At 33.5% G+C, this 21,809-nt stretch overlaps 2 protein-coding genes and 1 long non-coding RNA gene across 3 annotated transcripts; 1 reads left to right on the top strand and 2 right to left on the bottom strand.

Annotated features, from left to right (window-relative positions):
* Window positions 1–1,057: 1,057 nt before the first annotated feature.
* On the bottom strand, window positions 1,058–2,790 carry LOC111014539 (uncharacterized). Its single transcript, XR_002601861.2, has 3 exons — window positions 2,653–2,790; window positions 1,821–2,571; window positions 1,058–1,558 (listed from the first exon to the last, which is right to left on the bottom strand). It is a non-coding gene; the product is annotated as an uncharacterized LOC111014539 (long non-coding RNA).
* On the top strand, window positions 2,047–5,533 carry LOC111014536 (uncharacterized). Its single transcript, XM_022289317.2, has 2 exons — window positions 2,047–4,681; window positions 4,802–5,533. Exons 1-2 carry the CDS (start codon window positions 2,047–2,049, stop codon window positions 5,149–5,151), a joined length of 2,985 nt encoding a protein of 994 aa, XP_022145009.1. The 3' UTR covers window positions 5,152–5,533.
* Window positions 5,498–10,076, bottom strand: HXK2 (hexokinase 2). The gene is made up of 10 exons (XM_022289318.2): window positions 9,639–10,076; window positions 8,756–8,906; window positions 8,492–8,674; window positions 7,686–7,760; window positions 7,398–7,553; window positions 7,221–7,319; window positions 6,989–7,119; window positions 6,518–6,599; window positions 5,982–6,354; window positions 5,498–5,855 (listed from the first exon to the last, which is right to left on the bottom strand). Exons 1-9 carry the CDS (start codon window positions 9,908–9,910, stop codon window positions 6,007–6,009), a joined length of 1,497 nt encoding a protein of 498 aa, XP_022145010.1. The 5' UTR covers window positions 9,911–10,076; the 3' UTR covers window positions 5,498–5,855; window positions 5,982–6,006.
* Window positions 10,077–21,809: the final 11,733 nt, after the last annotated feature.

The raw sequence follows: 21,809 nt of genomic DNA on the forward strand, positions 1-21,809 counted from the left end.
ACACACGTGGAAAGAAGTCGGAAATTAATCTTTTTGCTCAAGTGTGCACTATATTTACTCAACGAGGATTTAACCTTTTAAATGAGGACTCTCCCTATAAAATTAACTATTTAATTGGAGGTCCTCCCATCGATAATACTATATATTAAATTTTGCAAAGTGGGGTCTTTTGTTTAATAAATTGTATGGAAAAATAATGGAATGGGAATAGTGAAGCGAAAGGAAAGTAGAGTGAGATGAGAAGTAGGAATTTGGCAACCTCCTTTATTTAATTCATTTTGTTTTTTTTTTCCTTGGTTTTCCATTTGAATGTTGACCGTAATATTGCAATCATTGACTTTTCGCCATTTCGCATTTCCATGCATTTTCCTACAATCCCTCTTTCTCTCTCTGTATTTTCCTCTACTCTGTCCCTTTTCTCACATGGCTACTTTTAAAACTAATTTTCAGTATCGGAATTTCTATCGGGTCATAAATAAAATTTTGATTTAATAAAATTTAAAATTACTTTAAAAATAATTTTTAAGATATACGCACCTTTAATCTATAACTTATTTTGTCCATGGTATAAATTTTAATAAATTCTAGGTTTAGGCTCTAAAAATAATTTTTAAATATCAACCTCTAAACTCTTAAAATAGTCAATTATTTTACCACAAACATTAGAAAGTTACATTGTGGATAATAAAAATTACTCTCTCAAAATTTTTAACTCAATTAAATGTTTTTGGAAATAAAAATGAAATTACTCTTATAAAATATATTATTTTCAAAATTTATCATTTTGAAGTTATTCAACCTCTTCCTAAAGAAGTATATTATTAAAAAACAAAATTGAATTAAAAATTCAATGATAGAATTGAAAATCCACATGATTGAAGGGCAAAAACCATAATCTAGGTTTTAAAATTTTTCAAAACAACTTTTAATTATATAGTAAAATATTATATATAAAAAAATTAGAAAATATTTTTAATTAGTTTAAAATATCTTATATTTATCCTTGTACTCCTCAATTAAGTAAATTCTACTCATTCTAAAAAAAAAGCAATTAATAACTATTAATTTTTTGTTTTCCAATCTTTAAAATTTAAACTTAATGTTTGTGCAACAAAATGCGGTCTCGATCGATCAGATTGAATGAGCGAGCAATGAACTGGGGCGAGTTAGGAGATCGGCTTTGATTTTGTTCCACCCAAGAGGTCTCATACCCATAGAGATAATTGTTCTCATTTATATACCACAAATCTCTCATTTTCCTAATCAATGTGAGACTTTGTTTCCACTCTTTATAAACCCAACAGAATGAGGTCCCCTATTTATAGCTTTGGATATCAGACAGCATATCCGACCGAAGGTTGAGCGTGTCGGGTCATTTCCATCCTTGTAGGAGATGGTCGTGTGGAGTTGGAGCTCTAGCACACGCTGGTTTAGTTAGTAAGAATCATCGTTCCTGGAACGGATCGAGTCTAGGAGGTTGATCTTCCAGTTGGCTATTATGTTCTCTCGACTCCAACCATAAAATTGATGTCCACTTGATATCATCCACGCAGCAGTGCTATTTTTCACCTCCAATGCTTAGAAATATTACTACTTCCATTTACATGTCCCTTTGTTTTATTACGTAATTTTTGTAAATATTTTCAAACTTTATATGCTAAATTTAAGAAAAAATGCAAAAACTTATTTTTGTTTTTTTGAAATTTGACTCAAAACTTAAATATATTTCAAAGAGATAATAAAACTACTAATGAAATTATACCACGAATATAAATTTTAAAAAATAGAAAACGGAAAAGGAAATAATTATAAAATAGTACCTAAATAACACGTTGGTCAATTTATGTAGCTGAAGGGCGACATTTTCACAGCAAACTTAAGCTTCGTCTATGAAGCTTCAATTTGCTTTCACACTTAACCTGCAAAACAAACAATAATATTATTTCAAACCGCCATAGCCGAGAGAAGAAGAAGAAGAAGAAGAAGAAGAAGAAGAAGAAGAAGAAGAAGAAGAAGAAGAAAGAAGAATTTTTTCATCTTCTCCAGATGACGAGACCTCCCTTTTCTCATCTCTTTTTGGGGAACACAGTTTCCTTCTTTCTCCTCCTCCTCTGCACCAGCCATGCCGATTCCCAGCTCTACGACCAAGAACACTCTGTTCTTCTCCGATTGAACCACTTCTGGCAAAACCCACCGCCGATCAGCCAATGGCAGACCTCAAACGTTTCTCACTGTTCATGGCCGGAGATTGAATGCTCCAACAACTCTGTCACTGATCTGCTTTTCGTCAACTACAATATCACCGGAACCCTACCGCCTTTCATCTGCGATCTCAAGAATCTCACCCTGCTTAATCTTCAGCTCAATTTTATCCCCGGTGGCTTTCCGACGGTTCTTTACAACTGTTCGAAGCTTAATTACCTAGATCTCTCGATGAATTACTTCGTTGGGCCGATTCCCAACGATGTTGACCGCCTGTCTCGGCTCCAGTTTCTTAGTCTCGCCGGCAACAACTTCTCCGGCGACATTCCGGCATCCATTGGTCGGCTGTCGGAACTCCGCTCCCTTTACCTACACATGAATCAGTTCAACGGCAGTTACCCCTCTGAAATCGGTAACTTATCCAATCTGGAAGAATTGCTGATGTCTTACCTTAAAAATCTGATACCGGCAGAATTGCCTTCCAGTTTTGCGCAATTGAAGAAATTGAAGTACATATGGATGACAGAGTCGAACGTAATCGGTGAATTTCCGGAATGGATCGGTAATTGGACCGCTCTCGAGATTTTGAATTTGTCGAAGAACAGATTGGTTGGGAAAATCCCCAGCAGTTTGTTTGCATTGAAGAATCTCTCTCAGGTTTTTCTGTTCCGGAACAATATATCCGGAGAAATTCCTCAGCGGATTGAATCTGAAAAACTCATCGAATTCGACCTATCGGAGAATAATTTGACCGGAAAAATACCGGAGGATATCGGTAATCTTCAGCAATTGGAGGCTCTGATTCTGTTTTCAAATCACTTATCTGGAGAAATCCCAGAAAACATCGGCCGTCTTCCATTTTTGACAGACATCAGATTGTTCAACAACAATTTAACCGGAACACTGCCTCCAGATCTCGGCCGGTATTCGATTCTCGAAAGTTTTCAGGTGAGCTGGAATAAGCTCACCGGAAGCTTGCCGGTGCACTTGTGCTCCGGCCGAAAGCTTCTGGGACTGACTGCTGCCGAGAATAATCTTAGTGGGGAATTACCTGAATCGCTCGGTAATTGCAATAGCATGAAGATTATTGATGTTCATAAAAACAACTTATCTGGGGTTATTCCGGCGGGTTTATGGATGTCCCTCAATTTGACTTATGTAACATTGAGCGACAATTCTTTCACCGGCGAACTCCCTGAGAAAGTCTCGGCGAACCTTTGGAGATTCGAAATCAGTAACAACAAATTTTCCGGGAAAATCCCGTCTGGGATATTTTCGTGCTGGAATTTGACGGTGTTTGAAGCAAGCAATAATTTGCTCACAGGACAAATTCCCGAAGAACTCGCTGCTCTTTCAAAGTTGATCAAAATTTCGCTCGACGGAAATCAACTCGTCGGAGATATTCCACGGAAAATCATCTCATGGAAATCGTTGACTAATCTAAACCTCAGTCATAATCGTCTTTCCGGCGAAATCCCCGTCGAACTTGGTCGTTTACCAAGCCTCACCGATCTTGACCTTTCAGATAATCAACTTTCCGGGACGGTTCCGCCTCAACTGGGAAATCTAGAGCTGAATTTTCTAAACCTCTCTTCGAATTTTCTGTCCGGGAAAATCCCAATTTCACTTGAAAGCGCTATCTATGCAAGAAGCTTTTTGAACAATCCGAGTCTCTGTTCCAATAATGCAGTTCTGAATCTCGACGGCTGCAGTTTCAGGCAACAGAATTCGAGAAAGGTTTCATCACGACATCTTGCTCTGATTGTGAGCTTGGGCGCGATACTGTTCATACTGTTCGTACTTTCTTCTCTCTACATAATCAAAATTTACAGGAAGACTAAAAACAGAGCAGATGTGGAATGGAAGCTGACCTCATTCCAGAGGCTGAATTTCTCGGAGGCAAAACTTTTATCTGGGCTAACGGAAAACAACATGGTCGGAAGCGGTGGATCCGGGAAAGTTTACCGGATTCCGGTGAACAATTTTGGCGATACAGTGGCGGTGAAAAGGATATGGAACAACAGAAAGTCAGATCACAAGCTCGAGAAAGAATTCATGGCGGAAGTCAAGATTCTCAGTTCAATTCGACATAACAACGTAATCAAACTCCTCTGCTGCGTTTCTTCTGAAAGTTCACGGCTTCTGGTTTACGAGTACATGGAGGGACAGAGCCTGGACAAATGGCTACACAAGAAGAACACGCCGCCGAGAATTCCCGGGTCGGACTCTGTTTCCGGCGTGGCCCTTGATTGGCCGACGAGATTTCAAATTGCAGTTGGGGCGGCGCAGGGCCTCTGCTATATGCACCATGATTGCTCACCCCCAGTTATTCACAGAGATTTGAAGTCCAGCAATATCTTGCTTGATTCAGAGTTCAACGCCAAAATTGCAGATTTTGGGTTGGCCAAGTTGCTGGTGAAGCAAGGGGAACCGGCTTCGGTCTCGGCTGTCGCTGGCTCTTTCGGATACATAGCTCCAGGTATGAGACTTCCTGGATGAGCAATGTCCAAACTCATCCTGCACAATTCTCGTAAATTTCTCTCCGGCAGATGAATTTACATGCCAAACTAAACCCAACCCTGTTCTTTTCTTTATGCAGAGTATGCTCAGACACCGAGAATTAACGAGATGATCGACGTGTTTAGCTTTGGGGTTATTCTTCTAGAGTTGGCGACCGGAAAGGATGCTCTCAACGGCGATGAAGACTCGTCTCTGGCCGAGTGGGCGTGGGGTTACATTCGAGAAGGCAAGCCCTTGGCCAATGCGTTGGATGAGGATGTGAAGGAGCCACTCTATGTTGATGAAATGTGCAGTGTTTTCAAACTGGGAGTGATCTGCACTTCCACATCGCCGTCCGTTCGGCCCACCATGAACCAGGCTCTGGAAATCTTGATCCGCAGCCGGACCTCAGCACCCGAAACCCAAAGCCACGGACATAAAAAATCCTAACACCTGAAAGAGCAAGCCGAGACACAGTAGTTGAAAATCGAACCATATGATTGAGGTTCTCTCCAATGGTCGGGACTGGAGAGGACCCTGAACTCTGGCCAGTTCTGCAAATTCAGAGCAGAAATGGCCATGGAGTTGGCAGGTCGCCTTGGTTTGGTTCGTTTATAGATCTTGAATAACAATCGCCCATCATGTCATCTGTAATTGTATTTAAGCTCAAACTAGAGCATTTTCGGTTACTCGCTCAAAAACTGTGGCTTTCACGTGAGAGCTTTCACGTGAAAGAACCGTACTTTCGAGTAAATAAGCCTTGTACTTTCAAGTAAATAAGCATTGAACAGCGATATACGATGAACAAAGGGAAAAGAAATCTTTATTTGTACGCTCCAAGACAGTTTTTTTTCTTGCTATCATCCATTGATGGATTGATCCAACTGGAAAGGAGAATTTCAACAACCTGCAGACAGACCATATGGTTCTAATTTATTTGGCAAAGGAACTCGAGAAGGATGATTCGTCGACGAAGATGGAGAGGAAAGCCTCTCATCCCCATTTATTAGCCACGTCGAAGGAAACGAATTGCGCTCCGATGCCATCAACATTGGCTCCAACATCATACGGACAGAGGGAGCCACTTCAAAATCTTGGGAGTCTCTGCAGGCAAATCTACCACATAATTGATCCATTGCTGGAGATGATACGCTCTGAACCATAAAATTAGACTCGGGGAGTCATTGAAACGAGGAGCCTAAATAATCTCAAGTCGTAAGCCAAAGAATACAAGTTCTTTTACAAACAAAATTTGAAACTTTTTCCTTCTTTTGAGCTACCTTGGCTGGCATCGGACTCCTCTTTTCAGGATTCCTCTACCCCAAGATATTGGGAATGAGACGCTGCGAGAAGTGCTGCTCCAATGCCGGAGCCATCGCTCGAGAGCTGAATCACAACGTTCTCGGAAACTTCTTTACCCAGTAATTCCTTCAGTGAACTCTCCAAAGAGTTTCTAAACTTGGTGTAGTGCTCAAATAACCCACCATCAACAGCTATGACAGATTTCTGATTATCCCCATCTTTGGGGGTGTCTCTTCCCAATTTCTTGATGATCCCATAAATCCCAGCAGCCGATAGGCGTGCACCACGTACAGCAACAATGTTGCATAACTCGACAATTATTTTTCTCATCTTGAGGGAGCTGTTAGATACCTGATACAAAAGAGGAAGCTTACATGTCATAAAAGGTGTGAGCCTTTTCGTGATCGTTCCATAGCGAAATCAGAGGAGAAAATGCTTGTTTCCCATAACCCGGAACGGTGTGACACATTGATTTAATGGAAAGAACTAGGAAGCAAGGAAAATGAATTCGAACCTCCAAGATATCGTTCAGCTTGCTTCCGATGACTTTCAGATCTGGAGATGTATCATGATGCATAGCAGACATGTCAGGAGTCCTGCATAAATTTCAACAAAATTGAACACAATAATCAAGGGTTCCTTAAATCTGTTGAAATTTCAGCTTAGCAATCAGAAAACAGATAGAATTACTTCATATACACACACTTACTCTCCGTTTACAATGAAAAAATCAAGGGTAAAATAAACTTTCATCTTGAATTTGATAGATTTCTATTGGTCCTTAAGTTTAAAAAAGTAGTGACAGTTTGCTTTGGTCCATGACTTCTAGAAAATAGTTTTAAAAGGTCATTGGACTCGAAAGTTCCGTTAGTTCTGCAATTTATCTCTTTTTTCCTTTTTAATTCTTTTTTCATTTCATGATAAGAGGACGAGGGTCGAGGTGGGTCAAACAGCACAGTCTTCTACAAGTGAGCAAGAACAGTACCTGAGAATGAAAGGTTTTCTGAGTTTTGGGGGGACAACATCACCAAAAAAGGCAGCTTCGTCAGCCATCCTGCACAGAACTCTTCGAACTATTTCTCCCAGATACATACCGGATATCATCTTCTCAAAAATCTGAAAAATGGCCACAAGATACATATTATATATGTAATTATCAAATTGAATAGTTACAAAAATTTACTAAAAGAATAGCCGAAAGAAAGGAAGAGCTTCACCTGTTCCCCAGGGTTTAAACTTTCAAAATCTAGAGCTTGATCATATTCAGTGATTGGTAGATGAGAAGACCGGAAGTTACCCCATTCCATGTTAATAACCTATCGTTTTGAAAGAATGTCAACAATGGCTCATGAATGAATTATAAAGATTAGTGCCATAGTTCAAAAGTTACTAACCATCTCTCCTGATTTGGGTAGAAGGCCTTGCCATTTAGGAATTGCATGAGCCCGCTCCACATATGCTGCATTTGTTCCAGTTCCCAGAATCACAGCAGCAATAACATTATCATTGTGGTATCTGCCTCCAGCTAATGTGCCAATTGTATCATTTACCTGAATCACATCAGCGGTTAGAATATCCAACACAATGAGGGGATAGAATCAAAATCATGGGAAAAAACCACTTCACAAAATTGTAACAAACGCCTCTTAAAGATCTTGGAGATAGAGAACAAATGGGAATACCAAAGCCGCCACACGCATATCCAGTCCAATTTTTTCCATGGCCTTCGTTATTTCTCCTACCACATCTTGCCCAACCTACATCAATATCATCCAAAAAAATGCGACGACTAAGAAATGTACTATACTGGAAGTCGTGAATTAGATAGATTATCCAAGTGATAGCATATACAGCCAAGCATGTGGTCTAGAAAAATCCAAGCACGTTACATTTAGCATAGGAAACCATTATTAATAAATTACGTATGAGGAATAGTGTTTCTACAGGATTGAGTAATAGGCTCAAGAAATAAGTCAGTATCCAAATCAACCCTCATCGGTCTTCCCAAATTGCAAATCAGATGGCAATTAGAAACTTTTCAGTTTAGTTGCAACTCAGTAAAGAAATCTTTATAGTTACCAAAGTTTGCAAAGAATTTCAGTTCTTTCACAGATCAGGTAATTTGTTTCTTTTTTTCCATCAATCTACTGATTATCTACCAACACTTCGATTGGATTGGATTCTCTTTGTAGGCACTTTAAATTCCTAATGATAAGAACAGAACATAATCACACAGCTTATTAGTCCATTTCCTGTCACAATGAAATCAAAGCTTAGATGACTTTCTTGTACAAGATTGCCACTACATTAAGAGGAAAATGTACTAAGAGAATAACAGTTTCAATGCCCTAAAAGTTAAAAACAAGTTAAACAACAGCTTCCATCTTTCACGTTTATATATATGGAGAAAAACTCATTTCTGAACAATAGTTATAGATGGTTGTACTAAACACAATGATAATAGATATCCAAGGTAACAAGTACTAACTGTTTCCTCGATGTTGAATCCCTTTGTCCACTTTATAAGTGTCCCTGATGCAATAGATGTTTGTCTAACTGGGAAAGAAAACGTAAAACCCAGCTCTCTTTGTCTACCAGAGGCTGGGTGGAAGCCATCACCTTCTTCTTCAACAAATTTTGCAAGTTCTTCAGCTATAAAACCAAATAAGGCCTGAAAAACATTCTTTAATCAGTTCTTAGAACTTTAAATTTGGAGTCTTGGACTAAGAAACTTGCCAAGGGGAATACTAACATCTGAAGACCCAGTCATCAAATGTGGAGGGATTGACACTTCCGCAAATTCTTGCTTACCAACACGTTCATCCTTTCCTCCCAACTGTACACGCAATACACGGAAATTTGTGCCACCAAGATCTAATGCATAGAACAACCCCTTCTCGTCCCTAATAGTATTGAAAAGAAAAACGAGCGGCAAAAAATCTTCGCTTCAGTTTTCACAGCAATGAAACAGATCTAATCATGGGGTCTACATTAAACAACATTAATTAATGAGATAACAAACCATACTTAAGCATTCTATCTTGTTCATTATCCTTCATTTTGACTCAATATGAGGCACAACAACCTCAACCTGAAGCATGCCATTCGGTACACATTTCGCACAATAAAACGTGGAATAAATGAGGGTAAAAATGACTATAGCCATGTTATACAATCTTTAAAACAAATGAAAGTTTTCACTTTTTTCTCCGTCCGAGTGAAATTCAACTTTAAGGTTTAATTTCATAAAACTGAGCGTTGAACTTGAATAAATGGAGAAATTTATCCCTCCATGAGTCGAATTGCTAGATTCCGTGGACTGGTTTAGGTCAGTGCTCCTCGTTAAAGTTCACCATTCAATTTCATGAAATTAGAACTTGTTTAAATTGGCCGATACAGATATAATTAAGCTCCCCCCTAAAAATAGCTTGCGCGAGATGCGAGGAAAATCATAAACCTCCCTATTGAAAAACTTCATTAAAAAGTTGTCGCTTTCATTGAAGTTCCTACCAATTTAATCAGAAACCAAAGACAGAAGCAACATTCATATCATCTTCATAGAATATAGACGGATTGATGGCGCAACAAAGGGCGATGGAAAATGAGAAAAGACAAAAGGAGATTAAATAAATTACCCGGTGGGAAGATTATCGACATAGCTGATGAGCATCTTGAGCTTGCTCCCGCCTTCAGATGCGAGGCCAGCATGCATCTCCACAGTCATAGCATCCGCCACTTGCCTGAGCTTCTCAACCGGAGTTTTGCACTTCTCCTCAAACTCCTTCAAGATGGCCATGGCTCGGGCCCACTTCCCGGAGCTCTTCATCCGGTGGCGCACCACCAACGCCGCCGCAGCGCAAACAGCAGCTGCGCAGACCACAGCCGCTCCCACCGCTACCTTCTTCATCTGGAAACAGACAAACACGAAACAACCCTTTGACCGGTCAAAGGCGCAAGCGATATGGGAAGGATTGCTGCAAGAAAACAGAGATTTCCGATCGGAAAAAATGGTGGGAGTGATCAGAGATTCATTTGGGAGTCGAAGCAAGGGAAGGCGATGAAAGCGGAGGAATGGAAGAAGTTCCCAGATCGAAGGGATTGGAATGGAAAATGGAAACCGATTCCTATTGCTGTGTGTTGGTATTTGTAATGCTGTGAAGAGAAACTGAGAAGGGAAGGGAATTTAATTTATTATTTGGAACCACGTTTTGAGAAATTGGGAAATTGGACAAGCTTCGGCTCAGAATTACGGTTCTGACCTGTCATTCACCCACCCCTCTTTACATGGTTCAACATTGGGGAACTCCACGTGTAACACCTTCCTTCTTCGCCACCTGTTAAATTCCACCTTATCACATTATTTTCTTTCCTTTCATTTATTGGGATAAAATTTACCTGCTTACCGGTATTAAAAATTAACAATTAAAATAGATGATATAATAAATAGTTGAAGCACCTAAGTTTTATCCATATAATATTCAATTTCAGCTCAACACGTGTTTGCTCCCACATTGAGTACTAACTGAGGCATCGGAGTGTAATCAATAGAGCACCATACTAGAGCTGGATTTCTATGAGCAGGTTTAGCTCGAGTTAGGAAACGAAGATGTACGTGGCACTCACGCGTATTTACGTGGCACCCGCATAAGAATCAACATGAACCCCTATAATTTAGTCATACCTCACCCGTCCTTTTTGTGTTGCTTGATTGTATCAGAGCTTGGAATTGAGTAAAAAAATAAATAAAAGAAAACATGTGAGTGATATGAGTTGGTAAAATACAATTTAAGGACAACTTCTAACGTACAACTACATCATAGGAATTAAGTTGAAACTAAGGATTATTTAAAATCATAGAAATCAAATTGAAATTAAACTTTTTATGAACTAAATTAAAATTTATAAAACCTTATAGATCAAATTAAAATAATACCCAAATCATAAGATCCATTTATAATTCAAACCAAAAGTTATTTAAATGGAAAGATAGGGTAAGTTTGAGTTTTCATAGACCAAATCATGCATTTAATATAGATTTTAATTATATTAATAATTAGATGTATTTCTAATTATTTCCAGCCCTAAAGCATTTGAAACATCTTTAAAAGTTTCAATTTTTCAGGTCTCCTTAACAAAAAAAAAAAAAAAAAAAGTTTTAATGTACTTCCTTAATATTTCAACAAAATCCAAAGGTCATACGTTTGGGTCAATTTTCCAAGGTTATGATATTTGACTCTCTTTTTCTTTAATTTCTGTCTTTTTTTAATATAACAATAGGCCAAGGAAGACAAAGCAACAAGTGGGCAACGACAGAGGTGCAATGGCAATCGATTCAAACACCATTTTGGAATATGGGGAGGCCATCAGTCTTAATTGTATTAAGATTTGTGACCAACATGATTTGGAGAATTTGCCTAATCATTCCTTACCTATCATGGTGGAGAATAAGGGCAATTATTTCCCTTCCAATTGTGAATAGGGATGTCATAATTGACAAGATACCTCAATTAATTAAGGATTCTCCCCCAGTGACTTTTGAGAAGGTGTTTAATGAGCTACAAAATTTGTTCATATTCCTAGTTCTTTAAATAGACAAACTATTCTATTGGTCAAGTGTGTTATTTCTGATCGTTTCTATGTCTTTTGGAACCATTGTTTTTCTTCATGAATTGCGATGATGATGTGTGGTCACCACTATTCCGATGTAACCCTTTGTATTATTTCTATTTAATGTAATGTTTCTTTGTAAAAAAAAATGATAGAAACTTTAATGAAAGAATAATAAATAATTTATTGATATAATTAATTCAAACCGTAGCTATATTTTTTTCTTCGCGTATACTTTTGACCATAAGGTTTCTTCACACGAGGGTTTTGGCGACTCTAAACCTTTTAAATTCTATACCAAATAGCCAATGTATTCGACTTCTTGAAATAACCACACATTAGACTATAGACAAATAAAAATCAACATTTCTTCTCTCATGCTTCGCTAAAACATTATTTACAAAGACCTTATAAGATTATTCTAAAGGTCAGCAAATTGAATCTTCCTTCTTAATTTAATTAAAACAAAGAAAAATATGCAAACACTAACCATTATAGTCAATAGCTCTCATTTCAGTTGACTCCTATATTTCTCTCATTTCAATTTGATCCCCATTATCTATTTCTGTAAAAATATATAATATATACGTAGATCTATCATAAGAAATCGAAAACCAACAAATAATCTTTCTTATAAATCTATGAAATCTAGCTCACATGTATATATATTAGAAAAGTCCCTTCTTAATTGAATTACTGTAAATTGAATAGTACATTCTTACTTGAATTAAAACAAAGGAAAATACTCAAATGCTAAGCACTCTTATTGTGTTCTCTTGGACAAATAAAAGCATAAATGTAAAAACATAGTTTAAATAAATAATAATAATAGACTGTCAACTTTTTAACCATGGTCGGCATAGAATTAGTCCCCTATAATTATTTTCTTAAAATAAATAAATTCCATAATCATCTCTTACTTTTTTTTCCCGTGTGAGAATCAGAATACATTGGATGATAATAATTTATTTTATTAAAAAGAAAGGTGGGCAAATGGAAATCATGCCAGCAAGATTATTCTATTCCAAAAATAATTATGAAACTTACCAATCCATTTTTTTCTAAAATTCTTAAAAACAGACAGAGAGGGCAGTGCTTTCGTTTTCAGTTTCACTTGAAAAAAAAAAAAAAAAAAGATTCCAAAGTGGTCCACAGACCCACAAAATTAGCTTCCAATTATAATTTTGTATTTTACAAAAATCTCAAACTCCGATGACGACACCTTTCTCTCCTCAATTGTATCTTTTCCCTTTTTTCACTCATCCAAAAATATCGCACATCAATTATAAAAAAAGTTTATTGTATTATATTTGTTGATGTGAAAATCTGTCAAGCTACGGATGACGATTCGATCGGTGCACTTAGAACGATTTTTGGGTACCTACAAGGAGGTAAGCCACCCCAACGCTCAAGTCAGTATAGAGGATCAATATCAGATAGATTTTCATACCTGGACATCTAGAGGAGTGGTGTATTTATAGCGGTCAATGAGGTAGATAGCTGTCCCATCAAAATATAACCTTGCTCGAGTTGGATTCCCCCAAGTGATCTCCGGTCCCAACTATGGACCAGTCCGCTCCCTGCTCCCTTGGGTTGGTCTGAATATCACTTTTCGCCTTCAAAGTTTTCGAGACCGACCTATTACGTCGTTTAGTCCAAGTTGTCGTAAACAGATTGAATGTTCACAGTTTGACCCGAACAATATTCTACGCATATTATATTGTTTTCTCATTCATTAATTCTTTTATTCAGTAAAGTTGGTATAGTATTACTATTTAAATATTAGATATAGGTATGATTTTTTTTTCCTATACTAATACAATATTATAAAATTTTCCGAAATATATAGTTAAAAATTAAATTATTCCATCTTCTCAACGCATTTCAGAGAAATTCTTTGCTGATTTGGAAGAATTCCATTTTTATGATAAAGGCATATTTGGGGAATTGAAGCTGCTGGGCTTTCATTATATGAAAAGGATTATGTTTTTGGTATATTAAATAAAAATAACGAGAAATAAGTTAATTTGGAGAAGCAAAAGATAAAATTAAAGTTTCGAGTAATTTTATTTTATTGTATTTATTTTGAATAATGCTTCCAACGGCATGGAAAGAAACTTCAAATTAGTACAAGGAATACCTTCTTACTTGCCAGCTAAAAGTACAGTGGTGTTATTTTCATTTTGTCTTTTTCTTAAAAAAAAAATTAAATATTAAATAAAGGATTTTTTTTTTGGTTAATATTTGATTAATAAAATTGGCTGGTCAGAGGATTGAAACGAAATTTTTAGTTCGAATTAGAATGTGAAATTTGAACCTACTTATGACGCCAGCCACGAGTTTCGAGTTGGGCCAATATTTCAAAAAAAGAATTTTTTTTTAATTTTTTTAACTTCTATAACAGTGTCATTTGATTCAAAAACTTATGCTATTCACCTTTTATCAATGATCGAAAAATATTATTTGAACAAAAATCTACTAATATTTTAAACGAAAAATCTATATAGTAGTTAATATAGAAGCTTTTTGGATTAAGTATGAAAATAGAGCAAATATAGAAGAATATGTCGTTTTTAAAGAGAGATTATAGTAAATTTTGATAGACAATGGAGCAGTAAACTCTCTCGACAATAGAGAAAGAAGGATTTTAGAATAAAATTGAGATGCTAATTGCCATGTTTCAGCCACTAAAAAATTTAGAAAAATAAGTGCATATATTAATTACTATATTTATTTAATTATTTATTAAAATATTATCATTTAATCATTAAGGTAAACATTTGCATTGATTGAATGATCATCCATTCTCACTCAGAAATAACACATTTTTAAATATAATATAATGATATTTATTGAGGTCACTTAGATTCATAAATAATTTTTTTAAAAAAATAGGTTTTTGTGAAATATTATGTATAATATGATTCACATACTGCTGTGTAATTATAGCTTTTAAATTATGTGAATAACTCTGGCTATTGCAGCATTACCCACCAAAACATGGGCCTAATACAGCTCCAAGCCCAAAGTTAACGCTCGATAATTAAGACTCTCTCCCTCTCTCGGGAAAATAATCAAGCAAGGCATGTCTAGGTTAAATATTCCATTACAAAAATCAAATTATTAAATTTCATGTACAATTAAAAAAATCAATTTAATGTCAATATGAGTCTAGTTATAGCACCTGTCTATGATAAAAAAAATTAGAAGTTCAAAAATGATATAACACACCCTCAAAAATTAGGAGTGGCTCATTTCTGAAGTAGATTTAAATCCATTTTAGATGTTGAATTTTCAGGTTTATTCCATTTTAATTTTCAAACTTTTAAAAAATATCTATTCGTAGTTTTCAAATTTTTAAAAAAGTAACCATGTTAGTCCATGTATATTATTTTGTCACCCAGTACCTTTTTTTTCCTTAATATTTAACTCAAACATATTTGGTTAAAATATATACTCACTCAGGTTAATTTGTTAAAAGTAAAATAGAGTCCAAGACAAAATGATTATTTTTTTAAAATTCATGGACTAAAATATAAATTTTGGGAGTTAAAACACTAAATTTAAAAGTTCTAACACCAAAATAAAACCTGGGTAATTTACCAAAATTATGTTAAGTGGTTGTAGATAGATAATGGGAGAGGCTGTATTCCAAAGCAGGCGTGGACTAGATTTTGCAAATTAAGTAACCTAAAATTTAATTTAATTTAAATTAAAAAAAAAATTAATTTTGATCCAGCACCTCGGGTGTGTTTGGGAGTGATTTTGACACGTGCAATTGTCAAAAATCATCTCCCTTTTAAAATATATTTGTTAAATTAGAAAATTGATTTTAGAAAAATTTAAAATTGAGTTCAAACCCCAAGGATGCCTACCTTATGAATTAATAATTTCTATGTGTTTTCCAGCACCAAATGTTGTAGAGTCGAGCATCTGTCTCGTGAGATTAGTCTAAAATGCACGTAAGCTGGTCTAGACACTCACAAATATTAAAAAAAAATCACTTTAAATTGATTTTTAAGGTATTAAGGTAATTTTGAAAAATTAATTATACTTAGATTTTTTTTTTCAAAATTACTCAATCTACCATCACCCAAAAACAGATCCAGGCCCATGATCCATTGGGTTAAAGTGAAAGTGCTGCGATGGTTGGGCTTCTTAATCGAGAATGTAATGGGCCCAGCCCAAAAAATCAGGCAATTCAAAATTTGAAAGAACAATTATTAGAGCACTGGCAATTTTCATGCATGAGATTAGATTCCAAAAAGTGCTTCTTTTGTAAGTTTCATCAGTTGAGAAAGCATTTATCATGCATTCAATTCTCAGATAAACTCTAATGCTTATCCGTTTCCATCCACGCTACTAAATTCCTTCCTAATTACTAATTACTATTAAACATTTAAATTTTATACCAAATCTAATCTTAAAATATTATCTCATCTTTTATGTATATCTATATTTCTCCATTATAGAACTAAAAACTATATTATTGGATTAGATATTATAAAATATAATGAAGCGACATTGAAATTTAATTTACTAACTCAAATAATTTTTATATATGTTTACATGATTTTGTTTCGACGTTTTCATTGTGACAACATTTCCATAAGTCTATTACTTGTATATTTAGGTATGATGGTTAAAAATGACTAGTTATATACTAATTAAGTTAAAATTAAAGTCTTATTTATTAATTAAAAAAATTTGCATCATTATCCATAATTTTTGTGACTTTTTTTCGAAATATCCGTCAACGTCGATATATCCGTAACATCGAGACTTTTACGTCAACTAGTTCAATACCACATGCAAATGCACAAAGTATTTTCAATCTAATTTCATATTATAATTAAAATTTTTAAAAAAGATCTTTAAATTATATTATTGGAAAATGGATAGACAACCAGTTATATATTCAAACTTTTTAGATTTAATACAAATTATTGTTGATAATTAATTTATTAATTTACTATTTATAATTAATTAAATACTTTTTGATGCCCTTACAAAATTTTTTTTCAACAAAATCAACAGCTCGTAGATCAATACATTATTATTATTTTCTAAAAAAACATTCAAAATACATGAAACACTAATTATAAAAGAGCAATAAATAGTAACAAAAAAAATCAAACTTTAGTTATACACTAATCTAAAATATGTTCGTACTTGACAATCACTATTATTTAACCTCATAAATTATGGAATGATAATGTCGCAAACCTTAGATTTAAGATATAGATTCGACATAGGTATTCTCCGCAATTTGATGAGTATGCCACCAACATAATTTTGAGATTGAATAAAACATTTGAGAGCAATGTTTTGAAAGAATTAAGTGTTGTGAAAAAATAGTGAAAGAAAGTATGTTTTTATAGTAGTAGGAGATAAAACGTTACAAAATTTTTGAAATTCTAATATGAATTGTAATTAAATAAAAAATCTTAATTTTATGGTATAGAAAACCTTTTGTATTCTAACGGTTTGCATTCTAACATTGGTTAGATCATATACATTTATTATTATTGATAATTAATAATTAATATAATATTTATAATAAATTATTGATTGTATAATTTGTAAATTAATAAATTAATGAACAGACAAAAACGTCCAAAAATGTTTTTATGATATCTTCCCATTTTAATATAGTATAGATATAGATATAGATTATTATTGATAATTAATAATTAATAATTAATATAATATTTATAATAAATTATTAATGGTATAATTTGTAAATTAATAAATTAAGGAAGGGATAAAAACGTCCAAAAATATTTTTTCCAGATCCTCCCATTTTAATATAGTATAGATATGTCCATAATATTGAGACTTCGACATTTTCATTGACTCTCAACATTTTGAAGCTTGCTTTGTATATCAATTCAAACCGACAAATATTATTAATTGACACTTCAAAAAAAACTCATTGAAAGTAAAAAATTTTAGTGCCGGTTGGTCATCCAATCTGTTTGTGATTTTCATATTTATTAAATTAAATAGATTTAGTACATATATATTTGGTAGAAATTTTTTTTTTTGAGACAATACATTTCATAGATTAATTGTTTTTTAAAGCGGCTCTCAAATCCAACAATATAAATACTAGAACACTTCTATGTTTTGAATGTTTTGAGATTTTGAATTTAAAAACTTTAAAATATAGAATTATATAAAAAAAGTAAAAAAAACTTTAATAAATATACATAATGTATCAGCATAATTAATTTTTTCCTACTGATTATAACAAAAATTTATTTTGAGTACAACAAAAGTTCGTATGCTCAAATGTTTTATTTCATGTTATAATTTCATGTCATTTTATTTAAATTAAGAAAATGTAAAATATAATATATATAAATAGTATAATATGGTAAGATAATTATTTACAAAATTTATAATATATATTACCAAACCTTATTTTAGATTAAACTAAATTAGAAATATATTACTAAACATCTTTAATAGTTTTTAAAATTGAAATTAAATTTTCAAATAGGTTATCACACACATATCAAAAATACTAAAAAAATATGGAATACAACATGTTAAAGAAGAGATCCAACGAAGCAGTGAGAGAAAGATCGAAGGAGAGTCAAAGGCACGAACCAGAAAGGGGGTCGGTGCTCGGTGATCCAAGCTAGCCTCCGGCCCACCAGGGCTCAGCGCCCAACAGTTCTCGACCCTTCGGCCAAGAACTCTAGATAGACTCGACTAGACTGCGATGCATGCCGGCCGAAACCCATCGCGTCTTGACTCTGGATCCGACAACAGGCCCATAACAAGATACGTTGACCCAGATAACTAGATTCCCTAGATGTATTAGGATTTGACTAAGGTAATTTCTAGAGGATCAGGAATCAACTTCACCCCCTACTTCGATACTAACTTAAGCATCAGGAGTCGGTGTGATAGGAGCCACACCGATCTTTAATACTATACTGTTTTACAGATCTCGTCGATCCCTTTTATTTTAGAAGATTGATGCAAATTTAGGAATTCCAAGAGGTTAAATTTGTGCATTAAGACAACTCTATTTTTTATTGAAATTTCTCAAATAACCAATCAAATGGACCCTGTAAAAAGAAGCATGAAATGAAACGTGAGAGTAATAAATTTGACATATAATGATTCTTCCCACGCTCCACCATTCATCCTTTTTAAACTTTTGTTATTTCTAAATTCACAAAACATGCTCCTGTGAGCTGCACTCCCCATGTTTTCTGCTTCTAAATCTTTTAATTTGTTTTCAAAACCCAAGATTATATTGCCACAGTTTCTGTTCCCCTTTTCTTACCCTTTATCAAAATCTAAAAAAAGGGACAACAATATTAATATACATAAATATACATTTTTCTTAAAAGATTAAATGATGTAATTGTTTACTGGTGAGAAAATAACTATATAATGCAATACTTCTAATACATGATGACCTTTGTACTTATAATACTATATTAAACATGAATCCACCAATAAATCCAAAAACTTAAATTTATGATTTAGGATAAATTTAATTTAGGTTAAAAAAAAGACATTTGGCTCATGAACTTTCATTAAAATAACGATTTGGTCTCTAAACTTTAAAAAGTAACGATTTAATCCCTACCATTAAAAATTTGGTTAGATATAACGGAAGTATCACGTGGTTTGTACATGTGCACAAATTAAAAAGAAGACTTTTTTCGTTTTATAATAATTTTTTTTTGTTTTAAACCGGTCTAAAATTAAACTGATCCGATAGTAAACCAACCCGCTTAATTGGCTATTTTAATTTGCACCTATTTACAAGTCACAAATTTTTAATGATAGGGGTTAAATTATAACCAATTTTAAAGTACATGGAATAAATCGTTATTTTTTAAAATTCAAAGATCAAATCGTTACTTTAATGAAAGTTGACCAGATGTATTTTTTAATTTTTTATTTATTTATAAACATCTAACGATTCGATTACTGTACCTCTACATTTCCCTCATTTTTCTTGTAATTATATAGCTCAATTATGTCAACTGCAAGAAGAGGATAATGTTTTGTAATACATGTTCTTGTTAGGTGATAATTAAATGGGTTTTTTTTTTTTTTTGGGGTGGGGGAATTTTATAATATTTGACCATATGGCAAAACGTATTGATTTCTAATTGGAATTATAATACCGACAAAATATAATTAAGTTTTGCGTCAATGAACAAGCTATACAACCACAAAGTTCTTGACGTAAAATACACAATTAAAAATAATAATACCGAATTGGAAAGAAATAAAATAGAGAGCATATAATATAAATGTACAAAATGAAAGTTTGACATTAATTTAATTAAAAACCAGACATAAAACTCAACAGGGTTATCCAAAGTGTTCCTGGATATATACCACGTGTGTATGTCTGTTTCGATAAATGCATTTAACAGACATATATATATTACCACATATATCAATATATTAATATTAATGTGTGTAAATATTTGAAGTGTTGTTTTTTAAAAACTTACAAAATTGTTTCTTACATCTTGGTCCGAATTTTTTGTTACATGATGTTAACTCTATACTTATCTTGATTTAAAAGAAAAATAAAAAAAAATAACTTCCTTTATTTTATAAAAAATAATATTGGGATGTGTTTTCTTGACTTAGTTTTGATGTATAGGTTGATCAGTTTCATTAAGTCTTTAATGTTTTAATATTTTTTAATTCTAATATATATATTTTTTACCTTGTCCGATATTGTTGCCTCTGTATTTTTTTTTTGTTCGATATTAAAACTTAAATGTGTAATAGTGTGTGATTGATGATAAACTTAATTATGATATTTAGTGATGATAAAAGTTTAGATGAGGAATAATGAGATAAAAAGTTGAAATTAATTTCTATACCAACTTCTTTTCTTAGAAACTTAGAAGAGAAATAAGAAACTTTTCCAAGTGATCTAGTTTTTCATCTAAATTAAATTTCTATCAACTCATTAAATGTCATATCATTGAATTAAGCTTTATTAATTACGAGTCAATTTTAACATTGTGGAAATAATATAATTAAAAATGAAAAGATACTTAAATATTAGGGATTTAATTGAAAATATATTTTTCAAACTTAACTTTGAAATTGCCTTCAATGCTGTGCCTTGTACTCAAGTTTTTGATTAATACACTTTGTTTTTATGTATGTAATATTAAATATGGTTGGGCAAAATTCAAACTAAGGCTAAGGGAAATGGAAGGGGGAATTATATAGCATACATGTATTGCTATATATCGTGGACCTTACTTTATATCCCGAATAAAGAAACATTTTACGAAGGAAAAATTAGAGTTCCACACACAAAGGGATTGACAATAATTCACGTTATTAACTACCACTATATGTGGCATATAAATATCATTCCCAAAGAGAAAAACAACTAAAAAACAGCAAGCTTAGCCTAGCTTAGGCATCTTTCTTTCCCTTTCTCCATTTTGCTTGCTCCATTTGTAGATTCTGAGTTCCAAACTCCCTCAAAGTAAGTGGTACGAAAAGAAGACAACGATCGACGAGCTTGACGTGCGTATTTGAGTTTGTAAGAATTCTGGTGCAACCACAATTAAGAAATCATGAATCACAAACGACAATCACTTTTATAACGGGTACGAATACATTGGAAAGAAAAGTAAGAAAGAAAGTAAACCTTTTTTGAGCTAAAAAGCAACTAGGCATGATAATGTCCCTATCCTATTAGGAAATGAGAAGGGCTAAACCCCAATTAAGAAGGGAATTATAATTTATATATGTAGAATTATAGATTGAGTTTTTAAAAAATGATACTTTTGGATGTGTGGCAAAATGCAAAACGTGGTCATATGAAAGCTTGTCTGTACAAGTACATGTGTGTTTTAATTAATGGGACAATCTAGGAGAGCTGGGAAATTATTACTGAAAATGTGTGTTTGATTATTAAAATTAAAATAAAATAAAAACAGCTTTTTGAGAAATAAATGTTGTTTGGCCTTACAATTAACCTAAGAGGCACCAAAAAAGCTATAGGGATATCAAATTGTCTTGCCCTACCAAGCATCTTTTGTGGTTTTTGGTTAATCTAGTACACGTGCATTCCCTTCTACTTTTATTATTTTTTACTATTTTATTCAATATAATACCCATTTCATTTTAAAATATCGGTGATGTGACTTAAAAGATTTCTAGAATTATATTAGAACAAGACT

Source organism: Momordica charantia, assembly GCF_013281855.1.
Source record: "Momordica charantia cultivar OHB3-1 chromosome 6 unlocalized genomic scaffold, Mcharantia_2.0 BLBB01000006.1, whole genome shotgun sequence".
NCBI classification, from domain to species: domain Eukaryota; kingdom Viridiplantae; phylum Streptophyta; class Magnoliopsida; order Cucurbitales; family Cucurbitaceae; genus Momordica; species Momordica charantia.